We start from the raw sequence: 26,907 nt of genomic DNA, 5'->3' as shown, positions 1-26,907 counted from the left end.
GCGGTCGGTGCAGAGGCTGTTCAAAGGTAACTTTAACCAACTCAGCGGTCGGTGCAGTGGCTGTTCAAAGGTACAGTAACTTTAACCAACTCAGCGGTCGGTGCAGTGGCTGTTCAAAGGTAACTTTAACCAACTCAGCGGTCGGTGCAGTGGCTGTTCAAAGGTAACTTTAACCAACTCAGCGGTCGGTGCAGAGGCTGTTCAAAGGTAACTTTAACCAACTCAGCGGTCGGTGCAGAGGCTGTTCAAAGGTAACTTTAACCAACTCAGCGGTCGGTGCAGTGGCTGTTCAAAGGTACAGTAACTTTAACCAACTCAGCGGTCGGTGCAGTGGCTGTTCAAAGGTAACTTTAACCAACTCAGTGGTCGGTGCAGTGGCTGTTCAAAGGTAACTTTAACCAACTCAGCGGTCGGTGCAGTGGCTGTTCAAAGGTAACTTTAACCAACTCAGCGGTCGGTGCAGTGGCTGTTCAAAGATAACTTTAACCAACTCAGCGGTCGGTGCAGAGGCTGTTCAAAGGTAACTTTAACCAACTCAGCGGTCGGTGCAGTGGCTGTTCAAAGGTAACTTTAACCAACTCAGCGGTTGGTGCACTGGCTGTTCAAAGGTAACTTTAACCAACTCAGCGGTCGGTGCAGAGGCTGTTCAAAGGTAACTTTAACCAACTCAGCGGTCGGTGCAGAGGCTGTTCAAAGGTAACTTTAACCAACTCAGCGGTCGGTGCAGAGGCTGTTCAAAGGTAACTTTAAACATAGGCAGTCTAGCCTGAAAGACGTCCGGAAATTGTCGGCATTTAACCTGTTAATATTTGCATTTACATATTTATATGAAACGTATACCCCTGGAGACCAAACGACCTCGAAGTCGACTTAATGTTCCTAAAGTTATAGGCATATAGGAGATAATAGTGATACAGGACCATTTACTGAATCAAAGATAATCAACAAACTATAGCCTTTAAGAACTGGTCAAACTTTGGCCAAATTGTCAAATAATATAAGAAAGAGGCAACACAATTGAAAATACCTGATCTACAAGCTCACAACGCCTCGCAACGTTGTGAACTTGTATAGAATATAGATCACTGATTTTCACAAGTCAAAACTACATACAGTGCCTCAACTCATACACAATTCCAAGCAGTGTTGTTTTCGTCGACTAAAACTATGACGAAAAATGTTCGCCGACTACCTTTTTTCATTGACGAAAACTACATGAAAACTAACCCATGATGACTAAAACTAAGACTACATATACTGACAATTTCGTCAACAAATAAAGACTAGACTAAAATGTTAGGAAGGGACTAGTGGACAAGAGATCCAGTAGAAGTCATTTTACACTTGGTTGCATGCTGAAAATAGCCGATCTACAAGCTCACAACGCGTCGCAGCGCAACGTGCTGTGAGCTTGTAGATCGGCTATTTTCAGCAATTGTAAAAACAGTCATTACGACGGCATCAAGGCCCGCCAAAATACATTTTAGTCGACTAAATCAACTGTAGATTTAGTCGACTAAAATCTTATGATATTTAGTCGACTAAAACTAGACTAACACTAAAACATTCCAGGTGACTAAAATGTGACTGGAACTAAATGAAAGCTATTGAAGAGACTATGACTAAAACTAAAATCAAAATTTGCTGCCAAAAACAACACTGATTCCAAGTCCTTGTTTGTAAGGGTGCGGGCCGGGGTCCCAGGGCCGGGGTCCCAGGGCCGGGGTCCCAGAGGGCCGGGGTCCCAGGGCCGGGGTCCCAGGGCCGGGGTCCCAGGGCCGGGGTCCCAGGGCCGGGGTCCCAGAGGGCCGGGGTCCCAGGGCCGGGGTCCCAGGGCCGGGGTTCCAGTTCAAATGTGATTATTTTAGGGGTTTTGAAAAGGTTGAGCACCACTGCTCTGATGAACCGTACAGGAGCTTGACAGGTTCTTCTTTTAACTGCAGTTATTTGTGTTATTTAGCAATTCTGGTCCCTTTTTACAAAAAAAATACTACCCAAAATTCCGACCAGATATAGAGCCATACTAACTCTATCCCCAAACCCTAACCCTAACTTAGTCGGACTAACGCGTGCCCCTCTTACATTACGCGGTTAATTTGATTGCACTTTGGTGAATAAGTAGAAAAGCGAAGTTCTACATTTTTTTCTAAATTATTTTTTGTAGCTTTCGCCTTTATTTTATATTTTTTATAGAGGGATAGACAGTATAGGCTGACAGGAAATGGGGAGAGAGTTGGGAGGGTGACATGCAGTAAAGGCCGCCGGGATCGAGGGTCGAACCCGCGGCACACTGCCAGACTGGATTACCAGCCAAGGTGCCTGGACTGCTGAGCCACGGCCCAGGCCTGGACCGCTGAGCCACGGCCCAGGATGGACCTCTGAGCCACGGCCCAGGATGGACCGCTGAGCCACGGCCCAGGATGGACCTCTGAGCCACGGCCCAGGATGGACCTCTGAGCCACGGCCCAGGATGGACCTCTGAGCCACGGCCCAGGATGGACCGCTGAGCCACGGCCCAGGCCTGGACCGCTGAGCCACAGCCCAGGATGGACCGCTGAGCCACGGCCCAGGATGGACCTCTGAGCCACGGCCCAGGATGGACCGCTGAGCACGGCCCAGGCCTGGACCGCTGAGCCACGGCCCAGGATGGACCTCTGAGCACGGCCCAGGCCTGGACTGATGAGCCACGGCCCAGGATGGACCTCTGAGCCACGGCCCAGGATGGACCGCTGAGCCACGGCCCAGGATGGACCTCTGAGCCACGGCCCAGGATGGACCTCTGAGCCACGGCCCAGGCCTGGACCGCTGAGCCACGGCCCAGGATGGACCTCTGAGCCACGGCCCAGGATGGACCGCTGAGCCACGGCCCAGGATGGACCTCTGAGCCACGGCCCAGGATGGACCTCTGAGCCACGGCCCAGGATGGACCTCTGAGCCACGGCCCAGGATGGACCTCTGAGCCACGGCCCAGGATGGACCTCTGAGCCACGGCCCAGGATGGACCTCTGAGCCACGGCCCAGGATGGACCGCTGAGCCACGGCCCAGGATGGACCGCTGAGCCACGGCCCAGGATGGACCGCTGAGCCACGGCCCAGGATGGACCTCTGAGCCACGGCCCAGGATGGACCGCTGAGCCACGGCCCAGGATGGACCTCTGAGCCACGGCCCAGGATGGACCTCTGAGCCACGGCCCAGGATGGACATCTGAGCCACGGCCCAGGCCTGGACATCTGAGCCACGGCCCAGGATGGACCTCTGAGCCACGGCCCAGGATGGACCGCTGAGCCACGGCCCAGGATGGACCTCTGAGCCACGGCCCAGGATGGACCTCTGAGCCACGGCCCAGGATGGACATCTGAGCCACGGCCCAGGCCTGGACATCTGAGCCACGGCCCAGGATGGACCTCTGAGCCACGGCACAGGCCGAGGGCTAGTCATGACAGTTATGAATTTATTGAATTGGCTCCGTGATCGAAGCCACCATAGAAAAAAAGAGAGCACAATGCAAGCCTTCTTCTTTTATACGATGTACTTGAACTTGGACCTTTCAGTACTATTGGAGAACGAGACCAGTGTCGAAGTCAGTACACCATGGCCTTGGAGGACTTTATAGATCTATAAAAAAAATAGTACAGGTCGACGCCCCCGACGGATGGACGGACACACACACACACACACACACACACACACACACACACACACACACACACACACACACACACACACACACACACACACACACACACACACACACACACACACACACACACACACACACACACACACACACACACACACACACACACACACACACACACACAGAGAGAGAGGGAGGTCAACGACTTGGAAATGAACCACGGAACACGGTTAACAATCCATTCATATTTCGACATAATTTTATATTCCTCTACATTTAACAAGCTTGGAGGCAGGGCTCTCTCTGTGTGTAAAAGAAGACGAGTGTTGCAAGATAACGTGCGAGCAGAGGCTTGCCTCTTCGTCTCTCTGTCCGTAACTCCGTTAATATCCATCCACAGGTAACAGGTGGCGTGAGCGTGCATTAACCTATTCTGAACGGGAACCCCCTTTGGTGTTTTAAGCATTATGTTACAATTTAGCTATTGAAAAATAGCAGATCTACAAGCTCATAGCGCGGCACCGAGTGCCGCGCTACAAGCTTGTAGGTCTGCTATTTTTGAAAAATCGTGAGAATGTGATGCAAACCTTTGAACATTTATTCCTTCAGAGAGAACGTTTTTATCTCAAAGCAGTGCTTCTGTGGGGGATCCCTCCCTGGAACTACATATTTTCAGATGGGGGTCGGCAGCCAATTATATATAATTCTGGGGGGTCCTTGACATGAAATAGTTTGAGAACAACTGATGATATAGTTTTTCTGAAAACTATCATGATTTTTGAAGACATTTGTAGAATCAGGTATCAGGTCGATATGGGTTAATGTGAGTGCCATAATGGGTATTGAAGGAACAACGTGCGTGGGAATCATCACGTGGGTTGTATGTATGCTCTCTGCCCGCCCAGCGAGAAGTCATTATGTACTGTATAGATAATATACCCAGAGAAAGAAGGGATTATATTCCCTAATCCAGGTAAAGAGGCCCGTCGGCATGCACACCTATAGGGAAAAGCACTGCGTGTGCTGACTTTAACACATTAAACCCGGGAAAGCATCCGTGTCATTTTAGATTTGAGCTAAAAAACTAAAAAACATTATTTTTATTTTGTATTTTGGCTATTCCAAATATACAATATAAATATACAAGCTCATATAGCGCATCATTTCTTGCCGGGCTATATTGATTGATTGATTGATTGATTTAAATATGTATTAACAGTTTGCAGAATTACAGTACATTTCAAGCACAACTCAATACAAAGACTGTTAACTGTGAGTGGACGACCCAATAAAGAATTATACTTGTTTACAAGAGGGTCCACCTTGTTCAATTCATCAAAACATTTAGAGACGTACAAATAGACACTTCTATATAGTCAAAGAACAGAACAGGAATTCATCATAAAGGAGGTAAAAAGGGAAAAGAAACATATACAGTGAGGGGGAAAAGGGGTGGGGGGGGATTCCGATTTTACGGGGGCCAGTTTCGAATTGCAGCCGTCCGTAGGTGCCCTTTGAGAGCGGTTTTGAAGGAGTCAAGGGATTCGCATGTCTTAATGACTGTTGGCAGGGCGTTCCACATTTTGGTGGCATAGGAGCGAAAATAATTTAGTCCCTTGTTTAAGCTTGAGCTTGTATATATTTATATGCTATATATATTAATATATATAACTGTGACAGCATAACTTTGAATATGTATATTCTTTTGTATACATTTCTTTTACTCGTATCTTTTCTTCCGGACGTCCTTGGAACAAAAGATTTTGAGATGGGGGTCGACGGCCAAATACAGATAATTTAATTATGGTGGTCCTGGTCCTCGACATGAAAATGTTTGAGAACAACTGACATTATAACTGACATTTTTCAGAAAAATATGGGCATTTGTAGAATGAGCTTCAGGTCCTAATACTGTAGGTAAATTCAGGTATAGTTGCACATCCAACCTTCATGGGTCTGTGTCTGAACGCAGCCACTCCTACACAGTAAGACCCTCCGAGCTGGAGGCCCACAAATGGATCATCTCTCTATCTCGCCTTGTGTAATATTTTGAAATGCATTTTAAAATAGTTCAAATAGCCGATCTATATACTGAAACAGATGGTAAATGATGCATTTATATAGCGCCTTTATCCAAGGCGCTTTACATAGATTGTGCATTACATTCACCCATTCACACACCGATGGCGACGGAAACCATGCAAGGCACCAACCAGCACATCAATTAGGGGTTCAGAGTCTTGCTCAAGGACACTTCGACACTAACTCTGGGGGGAGCCCACAGGGTTCGAACTGGCAACCTTGCGGTTTCCATCCAGCCACTCTACCCCTGAGCCACCGCCACTTAAATCAGCTATTTGAAATTAATACAAAATGAAGGTAAAAAAGACAGTTTGAGCAAAGCTTTTACCACAAACGGTATAAAGTAAAGGGTTTCCGCTGTAAGGGTCTCCATGTGCTTCTCACATCAGATAGCCTATATTGACAAGCCTTTGCTACAACACTACTCTCACAGAGTTGAATGAACGCCGGGTGATTTACTGTGTAGTATTCTCAGCAAACTATGACCATAAACTGTGTATTAATGTCAGTCGTATATATTTCTGTCAAGGACAGGTCAGAACATATTCAAAGGAGAGAGAGAGAGGGAGAGGGAGGGAGAGAGAGAGAGAGAGAGAGAGAGAGAGAGAGAGAGAGAGAGAGAGAGAGAGAGAGCAAAACTCACACATAAGCAGAAAACAAAGACTTGCGCGCATGCGTTCACACAGCGCACGCACTGCTTCCATAAGCAGAGAAGGATGCACGCATCCTCTACACATGCACTGCACGCACACACGCATGGTCACACGCACGCATGCACGGTCACACGCACGCACGGTCACACGCACACATGAGATGTTTATGACTAGTTTCCTCTATGGCCTCATTGGCCTCAGAGTTGTACACACACTGTGGATGGTGCCTTTATCTGACGTGTGTGTGTGTGTGTGTGTGTGTGTGTGTGTGTGTGTGTGTGTGTGTGTGTGTGTGTGTGTGTGTGTGTGTGTGTGTGTGTGTGTGTGTGTGTGTGTGTGTTGTGGTTTAGAAACATAAAAGGAAGAAAAAGAAGACAAAAGGGGCAGAGAGAGGTTACGAGGAAGAATATAAAATATCATGGTTGTACGACAAACTAAATATATATAGGCCTACAAATGAACCGTTGTGGGTCCATTTGGTAAACTAAATATATATAGGCCTACAGATGAACCGTTGTGGGTCCATTTGGTAAACTAAATATATATAGGCCTACAAATGAACCGTTGTGGGTCCATTTGGTAAACTAAATATATATAGGCCTACAAATGAACCGTTGTGGGTCCATTTGGTAAACTAAATATATATAGGCCTACAGATGAACCGTTGTGGGTCCATTTGGTAAACTAAATATATAGGCCTACAAATGAACCGTTGTGGGTCCATTTGGTAAACTAAATATATATAGGCCTACAGATGAACCGTTGTGGGTCCATTTGGTAAACTAAATATATATAGGCCTACAGATGAACCGTTGTGGGTCCATTTGGTAAACTAAATATATATAGGCCTACAAATGAACCGTTGTGGGTCCATTTGGTAAACTAAATATATATAGGCCTACAAATGAACCGTTGTGGGTCCATCTGGTAAACTAAATATATATAGGCCTACAGATGAACCGTTTGGGTCCATTTGGTAAACTAAATATATATAGGCCTACAAATGAACCGTTGTGGGTCCATTTGGTAAACTAAATATATATAGGCCTACAGATGAACCGTTGTGGGTCCATTTGGTAAACTAAATATATATAGGCCTACAAATGAACCGTTGTGGGTCCATTTGGTAAACTAAATATATATAGGCCTACAAATGAACCGTTGTGGGTCCATTTGATAAACTGAATATATTTAGGCCTACAAATGAACCGTTGTGGGTCCATTTGGTAAACTAAATATATATAGGCCTACAAATGAACCGTTGTGGGTACATTTGGTAAACTAAATATATATAGGCCTACAAATGAACCGTTGTGGGTCCATTTGGTAAACTAAATATATATAGGCCTACAAATGAACCGTTGTGGGTCCATTTGGTAAACTAAATATATATAGGCCTACAAATGAACCGTTGTGGGTCCATTTGGTAAACTAAATATATAGGCCTACAAATGAACCGTTGTGGGTCCATTTGGTAAACTAAATATATATAGGCCTACAGATGAACCGTTTGGGTCCATTTGGTAAACTAAATATATATAGGCCTACAAATGAACCGTTGTGGGTCCATTTGGTAAACTAAATATATAGGCCTACAGATGAACCGTTGTGGGTCCATTTGGTAAACTAAATATATATAGGCCTACAGATGAACCGTTTGGGTCCATTTGGTAAACTAAATATATATAGGCCTACAGATGAACCGTTGTGGGTCCATTTGGTAAACTAAATATATAGGCCTACAAATGAACCGTTGTGGGTCCATTTGGTAAACTAAATATATATAGGCCTACAAATGAACCGTTGTGGGTCCATTTGGTAAACTAAATATATATAGGCCTACAAATGAACCGTTGTGGGTACATTTGGTAAACTAAATATATATAGGCCTACAAATGAACCGTTGTGGGTCCATTTGGTAAACTAAATATATATAGGCCTACAAATGAACCGTTGTGGGTCCATTTGGTAAACTAAATATATATAGGCCTACAAATGAACCGTTGTGGGTCCATTTGGTAAACTAAATATATAGGCCTACAAATGAACCGTTGTGGGTCCATCTGGTAAACTAAATATATATAGGCCTACAGATGAACCGTTGTGGGTCCATTTGGTAAACTAAATATATATAGGCCTACAGATGAACCGTTGTGGGTCCATTTGGTAAACTAAATATATATAGGCCTACAGATGAACCGTTGTGGGTCCATTTGGTAAACTAAATATATATAGGCCTACAGATGAACCGTTTGGGTCCATTTGGTAAACTAAATATATATAGGCCTACAAATGAACCGTTGTGGGTCCATTTGGTAAACTAAATATATATAGGCCTACAGATGAACCGTTGTGGGTCCATTTGGTAAACTAAATATATATAGGCCTACAGATGAACCGTTGTGGGTCCATTTGGTAAACTAAATATATATAGGCCTACAGATGAACCGTTGTGGGTCCATTTGGTAAACTAAATATATATAGGCCTACAGATGAACCGTTGTGGGTCCATCTGGTAAACTAAATATATATAGGCCTACAAATGAACCGTTGTGGGTCCATTTGGTAAACAGAGTTGAGATAAAGGAAGGAGAAGAAGCAGGGCAGCAGTAATAATGACAATAACCTATTTAGACCCGAGTTAAAAACATTCACTTTGAAAGAATATATATTCAAAGATTTGCGCCACATTTTTACGATTTTTCAAAAAATAGCAGATCTACAAGCTCGTAGCGCGCCACTCGGTGGCGCGCTATGAGCTTGTAGATCTGCTATTTTTCAATAGCTAAATTATAACATAATGTTTAAAACACCAAAAGAGGTTCCCGTCCAAAATGGGATAAAAGACACCACAAGAACGAGGGACGGCGAGAGAGAGAGAGAGAGAGAGAGAGAGACAGAGACAGAGACAGAGACAGAGACAGAGAGAGAGAGAGAGAGAGAGAGAGAGAGAGAGTGAGAGAGAGAGAGAGAGAGAGAGAGAGAGAGAGAGGAAGAAAATATTCTAAAGAAAGATACATCCACGCCACAGATTCCTTTTTATCTGCGACTATAAAAGGGGGGGGATTTGTGATGGAGGAATTAACCCATTTAGACCTGACAGTTTTCTGAAGAAACCTATGTTTCTATATGGCAGTGGTTTTCAAACTACTTCATGTCAAGGACCCCAAAAACTATATATATTTGGCCACCGACCCCCCCATCTGGAAATATGTTCCAGGGACACCCCCCCTCGCTCTGAAAGAATAGTATATATTCAAAGATTCGCACCACATTTTCACGATTTAAAAACAAAATAGCAGATAAAATTCAGGATTCAGACAGAATTCAGGATAAACAAGTGGAATTGGAAGTGATTACACAAAGAAATGAGCACACAAAGTTAGAACTCTATATACATTTTAAGCTGATAAATGGGTACCGGTACTCGTTCCTGATTGGATTAAATTGGCAACCCACCTGGCTGAAACTGTATTTCCTTTTAAAGCTGGAGAGCTCTGTAATATCAGAATATTGAGTTTGTTTTATCTAAACAATCCATTTATCTATTTATTTAAGCTTGTAGATCTGCTATTTCTCAATAGCTAACGTGTAACATAATGGTTCAAAGTTAAAACACCAAAAGGAGGTTCCCGTCCAGAATGTGTTAACCCATTGATGCCTGAGGCCGAATCTGGGAATGCCTTCTAGGGCCTGACCTAAGGTTTCTGAAATCCTTCAAAATCTTGTTAATTTTGTTTTTAATTTTGTCTTGTTTAGCTATTGAAAAATAGCAGATATACAAGCTCATAGCGCGCCACCGAGTGGCGCGCTACGAGCTTGTAGGTCTGCTATTTTTGAAAAATCGAAGAACGACTGACATAGAAACATAGCTTTTTCAGAAAACTGTCATTTTCAAACAGACATTTTTAGAATCTGATCTCAGGTCAAAATGGGTTTGATGCCTCATTGATGCCTGAGGCCGAATCTGGGAATGCCTTCTAGGGCCTGACCTAAGGTTTCTGAAATCCTTTTTTTTAAATAGTTATGTTACTACATGTATAGCAATAGCTGATGAGACACAGAGAGCGTGCCGGCATCAAGGGTAGAACAGCGTATAGGTTGCACCAGGCGTCAATGGATTAAAGGAGGGGAGGCCTTGATATGCAGATGAGGCTGCCGTTAATCAAAGCAATAAGATTAGCCTTCCAAATTGAGACGAAGAAAGGCTCCATTATCTGGGCCGAGTGTCATGTTTAATAACGCGGAACGCGGCCGTAATTCACCACTGACGCAGTGTAGCCTATAGTCGTCCTCCGTGTGTGTACGCGGAAGTTTGTGTGTACGCGCGCGCGTGCGTGTTCGTGGAAGAAGTGTATGTGCGTGTGTGTGTGTGTGTGTGTGTATCTGTATGTGTGTGGGTGTTTTATGGAAAAGGAGGAAGGAAAAGGAGGAAAAGAGAGAGAGAGAGGGAGAGGGAGAGAGAGAGCGAGAGCGAGAGCGAGAGCGAGAGCGAGAGGGAGAGGGAGAGGGAGAGGGAGAGGGAGAGGGAGAGGGAGAGGGAGAGAGAGAGAGAAAGAGGAGAGAGAGAGAGAGAGAGAGAGAGAATGAAAGAGCATAGGTTCCTCTGGGAGAGAGGCCGCAGAGGCTGCGTTCGTTAAGTCTTTGATGTCAGAACGTTGCACCATGACGAGGAGACCAGATAAGAAGACCTCCTCAACGTGTGAGCAAGAGATGTGCTAATGTTACAGAGCAACTGCCACGTACTCTCCCCACGCACGCACGCACGCACGCACGCACGCACGCACGCACGCACGCACGCACGCACGCACGCACGCACACTACCGCTGGCCTCCCCTGGTTTGAGAGAAGAGAGAAGTCAGGGAGAGAGAGAGATAGCAAAACATCTCGTTCTGCCTCTAACAGCTATGCAGGCGAGAGGAAGAAGCCACAACGTCATCGGCATAGATGGAGCGTTCTGTTGTGGTTATCTTTATACCATCTCTCAAATGATGCTGACAGCCTTCTGTCCCACTGGGTCACTGGTGATTACTAAGGAACCCCCCCCCCTCCCCAAACCACCAACGACCCGCCTCCCCCTCTATACCCCACTCCATCCAGGGAACCAAATTATGCCCCGCATTAATATTTCATAATATGTGGGACTTGAGGAGAAACCACATATGTGCTGTATATATATATACGCACGCAGAAGCCCTTTGTCTTTGTGCCAAATGAAATGTAGCAGGCCCATCGTCAGAGGGTGATTCAAGGTGATGGGGTGAAGGACACAGGGGACAGGAGGAGACAACTGGAGAGAGGAGAGGAGAGTAGAATAGAGGAGAGGAGAGGGACGGAGAGGAGACGAGAGGATAGCCGAGGGGAGCGAAGACAAGAGGAGAGGAAAGGGGAATAGAGGAGAGGAGACGAGAAGAGACATGAAGAGGATATGGTTTAGGGGAACAGACTATAGTCTATAGAGAAAACGAGCGGTGAGGAGAGGACACAAGCGGAGAGGAGAGGATAGGAGACAATAAGAAGACATGGAGAGGGGAACAGAGGAGAGCAGTACCTCGCTCGGTGTCATAAATAATGCAGAGAGGTGAGGGCGGCGCACGCTGGGCTGAGCACGAGACAAAGAGCCTGTTTAACACATGTGAACCGTCCACGCCGCAGAAGGCAAACTACTTAAAAAGCAATTAAACGTTGTGTCGTGCATTATTTGATTTTTTTTTTTTACATGTCGCATGTTTATCCACGTGCATGCAGATACCTTTCTAGGAGACCCCGGGGCAGAAGGAGGGATTACATCCACTCACTGGCCTTGGAACGTCTCGGGATCCCCCCAGGAGGAAGGCACTAATGTTGATGCTGATGAGTTATGAGCAGTGGTGCCAGATTTAGAGATAAGCGGCAGCGGTGGCCGAACGGATTGCGGAGCGGTCTTGATACCGGAAGGTCGCCAGTTCGAATCAGCGGTCCGACACGTTAAAATTACCACCGCTGAAGTGCCCTTGAGCAAGGCATTGAACCACTACCATGAAATGTTCAATGAGCAGGGCCTGGCTGGAAACAAGTTATTGAGCTTAGCCCAGATACCCTGGGTAAATATAGTAACTTTGCTTTGGTCTATGAAAACAAGCGAAGCCCAAAAGAAGTGACGAGGGGTTGCGCTTAGTTGACGTCATCATCATACGTGGGAAGTGGGAGCAAACTATACTTTCTGGCCTTGACAGCCCATACATAGATCCAAACATTAGTCCTATCTGATTGCATTTAACAACGTTAAACTAACTTTGCCACTCACTAGCACTTCATGCATGCCCATACAAGCTACGGCTATTTCAAATGAGCTGATCTACAAGCTTGTAGAACTGCTATTTTCAAATAGACATTTTGGAGAGAATTAAAACAATATATATCTTTTCAGACAATCTTGCATGGTGTGTGTGTGTGTGAGTGTGTGTGTGTGTTTTCATAATTAGCCTATGCATGCAGTATATGTGCAAACTTTTAAGCCACTCCATAATTTGTACTTTGTACTTAATTTGTACTGTGGTTAATGTTTTACTTTTTATTGTATTGCTGTTGTTAAGCACACGCAATTAAAGTACATTGTTAGAATTAGCTTATCAAAGCAATATGTTCTTATAGTTGTTAGTTGAAACAGGCTAGTAATTTTCCAAGATTTTTACTTGGCCTCAAATTCAAATGATTTTTTTTGTTTGGGGGAAAAGATCTATAGAGAGAAAAAAGAGAGAAAGAAAGCTGTGCCTATACTGTTCTAAATGATGTGACACAATACATTTAAAAACGACAGATTACTTTTACCTTTCAGTAAACTACTCGAGCCCACTTGGTGGAAGCGTCCTGGTTGCTAAGCAACAGTCAACAGCTAGCCCTTTCGTGGGACGTTGTGTTGTGTTGTGTTTGAATCTGGTGTGAATGAATTGCAGACGCATTTCATTGAACTTCTAGCCCTAGTCATAGTGTGTGACAACACGTCACAACAGACATCGAAATGACGTCCAACTTCGACGCTATCAAGCCGCCCCTGCACGACGAAATAACAGAAATGCAGCGAAAGATCCAACTCCTTGGTGAGTTTCTACTACAGCAGAATGCAGTCGCAAATGTTGCACCGACATTGGTGACCTACCGAAATGTGTAGATGCAGAGATCACTGCTCCTCCGTCTCTAGACTCTCTTCTTTAGTTTCATTTCATTTTATAGTGAGAGTTTGTTTCTGTGTTTAGAGAACATGTAACCTACGTCACGGCTGGACGGGTTCAAAGACATGTTATTTAGCCGCCGCTGCATCAAATTAATGTTTATGCTGAGAGAGGATCTTCAAACACCAGTTAGCGACCTCTGCAGTCACCGTATTCGACGGAGTCATCAATTCCGCTGTAGCACCGAGGACGCACATTACAACTTGCTATTAAATGGCTGTGAAGAAAATATCCAATCAATCTATAAACTCACACAACGCCTAATAATAAGACTAGGCTACTGTGTTAACGTGTAGCCTAATTATAATGCCCGATGCAATTCTATAAGCCTTTTTACTTCCTTTATATGATGATTTCCTGTTTTGTTTTTTCATAGAAGTGGTATATTTGTAGTATCTAAATGTTCTGATGAATTGCAAATGGTGGACCCTGCAGGGTCCACCATTTTCAATTCATCAACTTGTTTACAACATGTTGTAAACAAGTGTAATGCGTTATCATGGTGTCGTCCACAGTCTTTGTATTGACTTTAATTGTGCTTTTGTTTGAAATGTACCCCTTCTGCATGAATAACATTTTCAATCAATCAATCAATAGGCCTACATAAAATCAATACATTTTTATAGTGTTTATGTCAAACATTGGATGTTGAGCAGTGGGATTGATTGAAATTTGTATTCAGTACAGTATGTAGATTAGAATGGGTAGTCTACATTTCAACGAAAGTCAATACAAAAAGGATGAAACTATAGGAAAAGCACAAATAAGATAAGACTAATAAGACTTGTTTACATCAGGGTCCTCCATTTTCAATTCATCAAAACATTTAAATATACACTTCTATGAAAAACAGGAAATCATCATATAGCCTAGTCCGCACGTGGCTCAGATGCAGAATAAATAATAGCCTTGATATGAAAAGGGTTGAAAACAACTGCTTTAAGGGAGAGGAGTGCTTATTGCTTAACAACATAATAACTAGAGATGTCCAGATACTGTATCGGTATTGGAAATGTATCAGTATCAGCCCTTTTTGGTCATATCGGCGAATATCGGTATCGGCGAATATTCCAGTCTAACCACCGATCCGACACAGGGGGGTAAGGGGTTGACATCACTGTGGCAGGTAAATAAAATGTTGGGGCATGTGGAGTTTGCTTTGGAGTTGCCCAAACTGCAAGTGCACATTTGAGTCTGCTATAAACAGTAAACACAACACGAGATATATAGCTAGATAGCTATAGACACAACACGAGATCACAACACTGGTATCGGTATTCGGTATCGGCAAACACAAAAACTGTGGTATCGGGATCGGATCAGACATCCCTAATAATAACATAAGAAATGACGCTCCTTTACTACGCATGCAGAGGGAGAGAGGAGTGCTTAACAACATAATATATCATAAGAAATGACGCTCCTTTACCACGCATGCAGAGGGAGAGAGGAGTGCTTACTACGAGACCTCCCAGACCTCCATGAAGACCAACAAACAGAACATCCTGCAGTTCAGACAGGACAACAAGAGGCTGTACCGCAGGCTGGCTGACGCTCATGCTGTAAGTACGGTTTACTGCAGTGGTGGTGGAGAGTAACTATATAAGTGCATTTACTTACTTACTTGGTTTTGGAACCAGGTTCCAAAACTATTTCATGTCAAGGATCTCCAGAATTCTATGTAATTGGCCGCAGACCCCAATCACAAAATATGTTGTTCTAGAGACCCCCCCCCCCCCCCCCCCCCAGAAGCAAAGATATGAATAAAAAATGTTCGCCGTGAAATAATATAATATTCAAAGATTTGCACACGTTTTCACAACGTTTCAAAAAGATCTACAAGCTTTCAACAACTAAAGTTTAACATAATGGTTAAAGTAGTTAAAACCTAAAACCTAAGGGGCATGGAAGCTAAAATGAATCTCAAATATCTAAATACTCGGGGCGCCTGATGGAGGGGAAAGGAACTGGTCGGAATAACGTGTTCCTTCCACGTGCTACGTCCGGCCGGGGAAACTCTTCCCTGTCAGGTGAAAAGAAGCAGCTTGGACTCCTCATGCATATAGGAGGCATGAGGTCAAAATCTAAATACTGAATCGAGCAACTTAAAAACTGTGTGTGAGGGGCACGGTGGCACAGTTGGTAGTGCTGTCGCCTCACAGCTAGAAGGTCCTGGGTTCGATTCCCGCTCGGGGCGCAGTGGGTGCTGGCGGCGTGTTTCCTCCTCCGCGCCATCAGTGCCCATACCCGAGGCGGGGTTGGCGAAAGGGCCTTTCTGTGTGGAGTTTGCATGTTCTCCCCGTGTCCCCTAGGGTAGGTACCCTCACAAAAAACATGCAGTTTTGCAGGATTGGTCTCTAAACTACCTCCCCCTGGCCAGCCAGGGCACCTGATGGAGGGCAAAGGAACTGGTCGGAATAACGTGTTCCTTCCACGCGCTACGTCCAACCAGGGAAACTCCCCCCTGTCAGGTGTAAAGGAGCAACTTGGACACTCAGGCATGAAGGAAGCATGAGTTCAAGTCCGTTGCTCTCCCCATGTCCCCCATATATGGGGACTAGGTTGACGGAGGGTGTGTAGAGCCCAGGATCACATTAGATAATTGACACAGGGTTGAAAAATGGGTTACAAAATCGTGGGATAAAAAATAAAAAAAAACTGTCTGTGGCCATTTTATCATTCCATTTGAAGTAAAACATTTCAGTATTCAATCAATCTAATCTATATACTGTATGTGTCATTCCGTGTGTATGTATGTGTGCGTGCGTGCGTGCGTGCGAGCGTGCGTGCGTGCGTGCGTGCGTTGCAGTTAATGGCACGACCGTAAGGACTTCTCTGTATCTCTTACATTTAGGGTGATGAGCAGGTGATCAAAGAGGCCTTTCAGAGCCGCGGTTCGGAGAAGGCTGCGTATCGCAACATGTCAGGGAAGGTAAGAGAGAGAAGCTAGGCTGCCTATCGCAAGTTTTCAACATGTCAGGGAAGGTAAGGGCCGATTCATACTCCTATTTTACCACTGTTTCGGCGCTGTAGTGCCGAAATGATTTCGGCTTGTCAGAAATTTTCAGTAGCACTGAAGAGCCGACTTTAGGACGGTACCCGACTACCCGCCCCCCCCCCGAACCTCAAATGACGTCACATTGTAGGCTCTACAGAGCCGAACCGAGGGAAGGTAAGAGGACGGCCCCACTGACATGGCCGTGATCAGTATGCACTGTCAAACCTTCAACACTCAGTTACAATTACACATTTAGCAGACGCTCCTAATCCAGATCGACTTCCAGTAGAAGCAAAAACAACACATGGTAATACATCAAATACAAGCATTATTAAAGGACCACTTCACCACTTTTCAACCTATCTTCATATAATAGGTCCTCACTAATAATCATGATAAAATGGCACGATTTTTTTCCTACTCAGTCTGTGTCTCATAGGAGGGCTGTGGGCAGTTTAGAAACCTGTCCACCAGTGACATTAGGCAGTTTTCTTTTTAAACAAGATTTTTTTTACAAAAATGTTTAGATTTTCATTATCGTGAGAACGATGGCTTCCATTTTCGCATTGCAACTTTTCAGGACTAGAAAAGAATTGCGCCATTTTTTCATGATTATTAGTGAGGACCTATTATATGAAGATAGGTTGAAAAGTGGTGAAGTGGTCCTTTAAGTATAAAGCTAAGAACCTAACATACGTCTAACAGTAGAATATCTGTACAATGAAACTATAAGTATACACTATAGAATGCTTCATTAAATACGTTATAGCCTTTGAATAAGCCTGCAAGGTCGTTGAGGCTATAGGGTAAGTGCTAGTGCTGGTGCTGGAGTCTGAAGAGGTGAGTTTTCAAACTACGGTGGAAGATTGGGAGTGAATCTGCAGTTCTGATTGCAATTACACATCCATTGAAGCCAACCCATTTTGGGCGGGAACCCCTTTTGGTGTTGGCATTATGTTATGCTTTAGCTATTGAAAAATAGCAGATCTACAAGCTCATAGCGCGCCACTGAGTGGCGCGCTACGAGCTTGCAGGTCTGCTATTTTTGAAAAATCGAAGAACGACTGAGCTTTTTCAGAAAACTGTCAGGATGTAGAAGACATTTTTAGAATCTGATCTCAGGTCAAAATGGGTTAAGACCTGAGGGCGACTCTATACAAATGTCTTCTAAATCCTCACAGTTTTCATGTTGCTACATCAGTACGTGATGCGCAACCTTTTTCATGTCAGTGACCCCCACAATTATATGTAGGCTATATTTGGTAAAAACCCTCCATCTGAAAATAAATATGTTGTTCGAGAGAGAGACCCCCTGGAAGCAAAGTAAAAAATGTTCGCTTTAAAAAATAAATAAATTAAAAGATTTACACAAATAGGGTTTTTTTCCAAAAAGTGTTAAAGTCGTTAAAATCTAAAATTACACAGATGCTTTCCCGTTTTTAATTGGTTATTTCAATAGTGGATTTGTTTTTGCTGTGCATCAAAGCTTCTTGAAGAAGTGATTTTGCAAAGGGAAATCATACAGTAATTATTATGCATGCCATTTTTATTTCAACAGCAATCGAATCCCATGATCATATTTAGGCTGTGATGTGGAATTCCTTGAGGGCATCCTTAAAATACTGACAATAACAGTTACGTATTGATGTTATTTAATTTAGGACGAAGATGAGATGATGATGCCAAAGAATGGCTTTTTTTTTCTCTCTTTGCCGTTATTGTTGTTCCGCTCTGTTTAAAAATGGTAAATGGTAAATGGTGCATTTATATAGCGCCTTTATCCAAGGCGCTTTACATAGATTGTGCATTACATTCACCCATTCACACACACATGCATACACCGACTGCGGCGGAAGCCATGCAAGGTACCAACCAGCACATCGGGAGCAATTTGGGGTTCAGTGTCTTGCCCAAGGACACTTCGACATGTAGACAGGAGGAGCCGGGATTCGAACCGCCGACCCATGGATCATTGGACGACCTGCTCTACCTCTTGAGCCACAGTCGCCATTTAGTTTAACCCATTTAGACCTGGGAACTATTCTACAAAATGTCTTCAAAATCCTTTCTGAAAAATAACATGTTTCTATGTCGTTCTCAAACATTTTCATATCAAGGAGCCCCAGAAATATCTGTATTTGGCTGCAGACCCCATCTGAATTAAAATATGTTGTTCCATGCACCCCCCAGAAGCAAGGTTTTGAGTTAAAAAACGTTCGCTCTGAAAGAATATATATTCAAAGATTTGCGCCACATTTTCACGATTTTTCAAAAATTGCAGACCTACAAGTTCATAGCGCGGCACTCGGTGCCTCGCTATGAACTTGTAGATTTAAGCAATAAGCCACGAGAGGTCTCAGGTTACCGGGTATTTTACAATGGCTGGGGGCGTAGGCAGACCCGACGCGGAGCGGAGGGTCTTCTACCCCCCCCCAGCCATTGTAAAATACCCGGTAAGCTGGGGCCTCGAGTGGCTTATTGCTTTTCTAAAACGGTTACAAACGTATAGCAATATTAACCTAATACAACTATTACATTCACAAAAGTAGCTACGCTTTGCGCCACCAGAGCGAGCCACATCACTTCCTTGTTGTTTTGCTCGGCAAGTAGGCTATGTGACGGGAGAATAGCGCTTGGTGTCTTTACGGGGCTGCCTGGAGCCACACATTCACAGTCATATGAGCCGGGCGGTGCTTAGACGCCCGCACGGCATGGGTTTGTAAGGTAATCAAGCGCTCCCCTTCCCCAGTACAGCTACAGAGATGCGGAATCAGGTGCGAATGATATAAAGTGATTGAAGGTGTGGGTTATCGGTGAAATTTACACCGGTCACGTGACGGTAACCAGCCAATCAGAATCAAGTATTGGGACTAACCGTTTTAGAACTGCTATTTTTCAACAGCTAAAGCATAACATAATGCTTAAAACACCAAAAGGGGTTCCCGTACTAATGGGTTAAATTCTTGTTTAGAGTGCAGAGTGCACAGCCATTAAAACATGCGTTTTAACATCCATAGTCGGGTTAAAACAAATTGAATGGCGGTTACACGCTTCTCTCCGTGCAAAAAGGTTATTTAACACGGACATGTTTTGGCAAAAGGCCTATGAATATTAGGCTATACACCTTGTAAGTGCACTCTTCGTTCGTTTTTCTACAATTATATTTAGATTAGATTAGATTAAAACAGGGAAAGCATCTGTTTCATTTTAGATTTTAGCTATATACAGTACATATTTATTGAACAGTGGTTCTCAAAAATAACAGATATACAAGCTCACAGCGCGTCACTTTGTGCCGCGCTACAAGGTTGTACATCTGCTATTTTTGAGAACCACTGTTCTTTTTGAGATTTTTTTCTCTTCTCTTTCTCTTCTCTTCAAGATTTTCAGATGGGGGTCTGCGCCTATGCAGCATGCACCAGGCAGGGCTACTCCGCTACCGCCGTTAAAATCAGGCACCAGGCAGGGCTACTCCGCTACCGCCGTTAAAATCAGGCACCAGGCAGGGCTACTCCGCTACCGCCGTTAAAATCAGGCACCAGGCAGGGCTACTCCGCTACCGCCGTTAAAATCAGGCACCAGGCAGGGCTACTCCGCTACCGCCGTTAAAATCAGGCACCAGGCAGGGCTACTCCGCTACCGCCGTTAAAATCAGGCACCAGGCAGGGCTACTCCGCTACCGCCGTTAAAATCAGGCACCAGGCAGGGCTACTCTGCACCAGCTGTTAAAATCAGGCACCAGGCAGGGCTACTCTGCTACCGCGGTTAAAATCAGGCACCAGGCAGGGCTACTCCGCTACAGTGGTTAAAATCAGGCACCAGGCAGGGCTACTCCGCTACAGCGGTTAAAATCAGGCACCAGGCAGGGCTACTCTGCGACAGCGGTTAAAATCAGGCACCAGGCAGGGCTACTCTGCGACAGCGGTTAAAATCAGGCACCAGGCAGGGCTACTCCGCTACAGCGGTTAAAATCAGGCACCAGGCAGGGCTACTCCGCTACAGTGGTTAAAATCAGGCACCAGGCAGGGCTACTCTGCTACCGCCGTTAAAATCAGGCACCAGGCAGGGCTACTCTGCACCAGCTGTTAAAATCAGGCACCAGGCAGGGCTACTCTGCGACAGCGGTTAAAATCAGGCACCAGGCAGGGCTACTCTGCACCAGCTGTTAAAATCAGGCACCAGGCAGGGCTACTCTGCACCAGCTGTTAAAATCAGGCACCAGGCAGGGCTACTCCGCTACAGCGGTTAAAATCAGGCACCAGGCAGGGCTACTCTGCTACAGCGGTTAAAATCAGGCACCAGGCAGGGCTACTCTGCTACAGCGGTTAAAATCAGGCACCAGGCAGGGCTACTCCGCTACAACGGTTAAAATCAGGCACCAGGCAGGGCTACTCCGCTACAGTGGTTAAAATCAGGCACCAGGCAGGGCTACTCCGCTACCGCGGTTAAAATCAGGCACCAGGCAGGGCTACTCCGCTACCGCCGTTAAAATCAGGCACCAGGCAGGGCTACTCCGCTACCGCCGTTAAAATCAGGCACCAGGCAGGGCTACTCCGCTACCGCCGTTAAAATCAGGCACCAGGCAGGGCTACTCTGCACCAGCTGTTAAAATCAGGCACCAGGCAGGGCTACTCTGCTACCGCGGTTAAAATCAGGCACCAGGCAGGGCTACTCCGCTACAGTGGTTAAAATCAGGCACCAGGCAGGGCTACTCCGCTACAGCGGTTAAAATCAGGCACCAGGCAGGGCTACTCTGCGACAGCGGTTAAAATCAGGCACCAGGCAGGGCTACTCTGCGACAGCGGTTAAAATCAGGCACCAGGCAGGGCTACTCCGCTACAGCGGTTAAAATCAGGCACCAGGCAGGGCTACTCCGCTACAGTGGTTAAAATCAGGCACCAGGCAGGGCTACTCTGCTACCGCCGTTAAAATCAGGCACCAGGCAGGGCTACTCTGCGACAGCTGTTAAAATCAGGCACCAGGCAGGGCTACTCTGCGACAGCGGTTAAAATCAGGCACCAGGCAGGGCTACTCTGCACCAGCTGTTAAAATCAGGCACCAGGCAGGGCTACTCTGCGACAGCGGTTAAAATCAGGCACCAGGCAGGGCTACTCTGCACCAGCTGTTAAAATCAGGCACCAGGCAGGGCTACTCTGCACCAGCTGTTAAAATCAGGCACCAGGCAGGGCTACTCTGCGACAGCGGTTAAAATCAGGCACCAGGCAGGGCTACTCCGCTACAGCGGTTAAAATCAGGCACCAGGCAGGGCTACTCTGCTACAGCGGTTAAAATCAGGCACCAGGCAGGGCTACTCTGCTACAGCGGTTAAAATCAGGCACCAGGCAGGGCTACTCCGCTACAACGGTTAAAATCAGGCACCAGGCAGGGCTACTCCGCTACAGTGGTTAAAATCAGGCACCAGGCAGGGCTACTCCGCTACCGCGGTTAAAATCAGGCACCAGGCAGGGCTACTCTGCTACCGCGGTTAAAATCAGGCACCAGGCAGGGCTACTCTGCTACCGCGGTTAAAATCAGGCACCAGGCAGGGCTACTCTGCTACAGTGGTTAAAATCAGGCACCAGGCAGGGCTACTCCGCTACCGCGGTTAAAATCAGGCACCAGGCAGGGCTACTCCGCTACCGCGGTTAAAATCAGGCACCAGGCAGGGCTACTCCGCTACAGCAGTTAAAATCAGGCACCAGGCAGGGCTACTCTGCGACATCGCTTAAAATCAGGCACCAGGCAGGGCTACTCTGCTACCGCGGTTAAAATCAGGCACCAGGCAGGGCTACTCTGCTACAGTGGTTAAAATCAGGCACCAGGCAGGGCTACTCTGCTACAGTGGTTAAAATCAGGCACCAGGCAGGGCTACTCTGCTACAGTGGTTAAAATCAGGCACCAGGCAGGGCTACTCTGCTACAGTGGTTAAAATAAGGCACCAGGCAGGGCTACTCTGCTACCGCGGTTAAACTCAGGCACCAGGCAGGGCTACTCTGCTACAGTGGTTAAAATAAGGCACCAGGCAGGGCTACTCCGCTACAGCGGTTAAAATCAGGCACCAGGCAGGGCTACTCTGCTACCGCGGTCCACCTCTCTCACTTTTCTTTGTCTTTCTGTCTCCCGCCTCATCTCTCTCCCTGCCGCCACGCTCCCCTGCGCACCGCCAAGATGGCCGCCACGGCGCTGGAGCGCGAGGTGCTGACCAAGAGGAAGCGCCTGGACGCCATGAGACACGGCACGCACACGCTGCGCCAGCGCCTCGACGAGCTCAGCGCGCAGTACCAGAGGATGAAGGCAGGGGGCGGCAAGGAGAGTCGGCAGTCTGCCGACGTCCGCGCGCGCAACAGACAGGAGGATGCCAGGGTAACGCGGCCCGAGACCTCTCAAACCAATCAGAATTATTTGGACGGTGGAGGATACCCAAAATAATCTAATCTGCCCCACCCCAAATATTGTGGGTGTGGGTGTGTGCGTGTGCGTGTGCGTGTGTGTGTGTGTGTGTGTGTGTGTGCGTGTGCGTGTGTGTGTGCGTGCGTGTGTGTATAGTTTATATGTATAGTGTCATTATATAGATATGTTCTAGTTACGTTCTTAGCTTACGGATGTTTCTTGATAAATGCATGTTATATATGTGATGTATTCCCATGCTTTTTTGTTCTTGCTTAATGTAAATGGCTCTGGATTAAGAGCGTCTGCTAAATGCCTAAATTGTAAATTGTAATTGTAAATTGTGCGTGTGCGGTCTCCAGAAACTGCGTGTGCTGGAGAACAACCTGGAGAAGACCCAGTTGAAGTGCCAGGAGGCCGGACGCATCGCCAGAGGCTACTTCACCATCAAAAACCACCTGCAGGTGAAATGATGACATTAGTCTGTCGTTAGAAACCGGACACGTCTAGTGTATTCTCTGGAAACGATCATTCATTTAGGCCTGACGTCGAAATTAAAAAAAAGTCTTCTGAAAGAATATATTTTCAAAGATTTGTGCCGCATTTTCACGATTTTTCAAAAATAGCAGACCTACAAGCTCGTAGCGCGCCACTCGGTGGCGCGCTACGAGCTTGTAGATCTGCTATTTTTTAATAGCTAAGGTATAACATAATGCTAAGTTAAAACCCCAAAAGGGGTTCCCGCCCAGAATGGGTTAAAAAGACAATGTTTTGTGTGTGTTTTACCATCTGTTACCATGCAGTTATTCAGTGGAAAGGACTTACCCCCAATCCAACCCTTGATGCTGAGTGTCAAGCAGGGAGGCACTGGGTCCCATTTTTAGAGTCTTTGGTATGACCCGGCCGGGGATCGAACCCCGACCTCCCAGTCTCAGGGCGGACACTCTAACCACAAGGCCACTGAGCTGGTTTTATAGTTTAGCTATTGAAAAATAGCAGATCTACAAGCTCATAGTGCGGCACTGAGTGCCGTGCTACGAGCTTGTAGATCCCTGGAACTACATATTGTCAGATGGGGGGGGGGTCGGCGGCCAATTACATATATTTTTGGGGGTCCTTGACATGAAAATGTTTGAGAATGACTGACATATAAACATGGGTTTTTCCAGAAAACTGTCAGGATTTAGAAGACATTTTGTAGAATCGTCCTCAGGTCTAAATAGGTTAAAGAATAAAGAGTATTTTAAGTGGTTTAAACGACACCTTCCATAAACTTAAACCATAAAAGAAAAGCCTCAAGAACAGCAGTAACGTAAGGTTTAGATTGATAATAATACCTATAAGCATTATAGGCCTACCAGTGTTGTTTTTTTTTTGTTTTAGTCATAGTCCCCGTGAATAGTTTTCATTTAGTTTTAGTCACATTTTAGTCACCTGGAATGTTTTAGTGTTAGTCTAGTTTTAGTCGACTAAATATCATAAGATTTTAGTCGACTAAATCTACAGTTGATTTAGTCGAACAAAATGTATTTTGTCAGGCCTTGATGACGTCGTAATGACCTACAATGATCTACAAGCTCACAACGCGTCGCAGTATATTTAGTCTTAGTTTTAGTCATCATAGCTTAGTTTTCATTTAGTTTTAGTCAGTGAAAAAAGGTAGTCGACGAACATTTTTCGTCTTAGTTTTTAGTCGACGAAATCAACACTGCATTATACATATTAATATATTGTATTGCATACATTTGTGGTTGTCATTATTCCATGGACGTCAGGAGGAGAGCTTGGGCTACCAGGGCCAGCTGGACGGTCTGGAGGAGGACATCCTCCGACACAGAGAGGAGCTCAGCAAACTGCAGCTCATGAACTCCGACGCCCAGCTGTCCAAAGAGGCCGCCAAGGTGAACCGCACGCACGCACGCACGCACGCACGCTCACTGTAGTCCGCCAAGGTGCACGTCCACTCACACACATTGTCACATACGCTTACTGTATAAGCCAGTGGTTCCCAAACTTTTTCATGTCAAGGACCTCCAAATTGACACCAATTACCCCGCGGACCGCCTTTTGAACAGACATGCCAGGGACCCCCATAAGAGAAGATGTTTTTACGGCTCTAGCAGCGATTCTCGACCTGTTTAATTTCAAGGACCCCCCCAGTTTGACAGGCATTTGTCTACGGACCCCCATTTAATGGCATTTCTATCTCTGAGACCCCCAATTTATTTATTAATTTAGGCCGAAACGCGTTGGTAGTTTTTTTTTTTAACCCTCGTTTTTTAATCTTCATGAAATAAAGGATTTTTTTACCTCAACTGCACAGAGCTGCCTTGGACCCTCTTTAACCGCCTTATGGCCAATGACGTATTATGCGTATTGATATCAATAAATCCCTCATGGCCATTTGACGTATTGACGTAATCGGGAGCTTAATATAACAAAATGTAGCATCTTTTGGCTAATTTGGCTAACGGCCGATGTAATCTTCCTAAAACCGGCCGAAATCCGCGCGTGCACGGTCGATCACTGATGATGATTAGAGCTTAATTTGACTTAGTTATGAAAAATACGATGATAGCTTAGCATTCCGGACATCTGATAGTGCTGCACAGTAGCTACTGTGCAGCACACACGCACGCACACACGCACGCACGCACAACAAGGTTTACTACCGGATATTTTGATCCAAACCGGAAGTGGTCATCGCTCACTCGCTCTATTTGGTCAGAATCGGCATAATGGTGACGTTACCGACACCATCAGGACTGATTGTCCCCAATACTATAGTATTGCCCCGTCAAAATGAGATATAGTGTGTATATCGCGGATTTTTCTATTGGCATTAAAATGACAAATTAAACATATGAATAGTGCTGGCAGAAGGCACAATCCACTGTTAATTAGGCTTGGCCATAAGAGGGTTAAAGTTCACCACCTTCTCACCTCCTTAGATAGATAGATTCAATTTATTGTCACTGTACAGAGTATACAAATACTTAGACAGCGAAGACTCCTTCCACACTGATTTTGACTCATTCAACGTATAGAACTTTTAAAGAACTTTTAAAGAACTGGTGTTCTGTATTATTGAAACCCTCTCCAAAAACCACCTGCCTGCAGTTTTGTTTTACATAAAGGACCCACGAAGCACTTCCTCTTTTCTTTTTTCCAATGTTAATTTAAAGGGATAGTTCAGATTTTTTGAACTTAAGTTGTATGAAACTAGAATTTCGCGGGCCTTCGGCCCGCTCATCCCAGAGTTGCGTTGCCCCGCGTTGCGATACAGAAGTCCACAGATACAGAAGTCCACAGTGACACGCGTTGTATGCAGCTGTTTTGTGTTGCAGCGCGTGCGCGCGCGCGCGTGTAGTGTTGTTGTTATCCATATATGCGCCTCGGTTCGTCCCGTTTGTTCCACGCCAGGTGTCGACGCAGTCGTTGGCGTGTTTGCATTATTGTAACTGTGTAGGCATACCATATTCTGAATTACCAAAAAGGACACATGCGCGCGTGCATGTGGATGTGGATGTGCTCATGCGCGTGCACGTCGTGCACGTCGTGCATGTGCCGTGCGTGGGCGGTTCTGTTAAATTGAGATGTCAAAAGAATCTATAGCCTAACAATAAATGGATCAAATATGCTCTGTATTAGTTATGTATTTATTTAAAGCAGTGGCTGTGAAAGGTGTGATCCAGGGACCCTCATGGTTCCTTGAGGGGGTTCCAAATGGACCCATTATAGGTCTGTAACTGTGAGAGTGTAACACATGGACCCAAATGGACCCTTACAGGTCTGTAACTGTGAGAGTGTACAAATGTAACCAAATGGAGTGTTGTATAACTGTTAACTGTGATACTGTAGAAATGGAATGAAATGGGACTGTTATGGGTCCATTTGGTTTGACTCTCAGAGTTATGGGGGTCCTTGAAATTAAGAAG

The 26,907-nt window shown here is 45.5% G+C and overlaps 2 protein-coding genes across 3 annotated transcripts in view; one reads left to right on the top strand and one right to left on the bottom strand.

Moving 5' to 3' along the window:
* The window catches only part of LOC306922420 (gastrotropin-like), a 63,342-nt gene that overhangs the window by 10,671 nt on the left and 25,764 nt on the right, over nucleotides 1-26,907 (bottom strand). Inside the window, exon 1 of one of the 2 annotated variants that reach the window (XM_079500017.1) lies at nucleotides 13,184-13,287. The exons of the other annotated variant lie outside the window; for it this stretch is intronic. The gene's annotated coding sequence lies outside the window, so the exon portion shown is untranslated. Of the gene's footprint in view, nucleotides 1-13,183; nucleotides 13,288-26,907 lie in introns of those variants that run through there. 2 annotated transcript variants of the gene reach the window in all.
* Nucleotides 13,374-26,907, top strand: part of odad3 (outer dynein arm docking complex subunit 3) — a gene marked incomplete at its 5' end in the record, with an annotated part of 31,697 nt that continues 18,163 nt past the window's right edge. The window contains 6 exons of the mRNA XM_079505832.1: nucleotides 13,374-13,452; nucleotides 15,025-15,146; nucleotides 16,439-16,516; nucleotides 22,751-22,945; nucleotides 23,332-23,433; nucleotides 24,745-24,870. Of these exons, the coding sequence (XP_079361958.1) occupies nucleotides 13,374-13,452; nucleotides 15,025-15,146; nucleotides 16,439-16,516; nucleotides 22,751-22,945; nucleotides 23,332-23,433; nucleotides 24,745-24,870 (702 nt within the window). The remainder of the gene's footprint in view (nucleotides 13,453-15,024; nucleotides 15,147-16,438; nucleotides 16,517-22,750; nucleotides 22,946-23,331; nucleotides 23,434-24,744; nucleotides 24,871-26,907) is intronic.

This window comes from Electrona antarctica (genome assembly GCF_951216825.1).
Source record: "Electrona antarctica genome assembly, chromosome: 1".
Lineage (NCBI taxonomy): Eukaryota > Metazoa > Chordata > Actinopteri > Myctophiformes > Myctophidae > Electrona > Electrona antarctica.
This window is presented reverse-complemented; position numbering and strand designations above follow the sequence as displayed.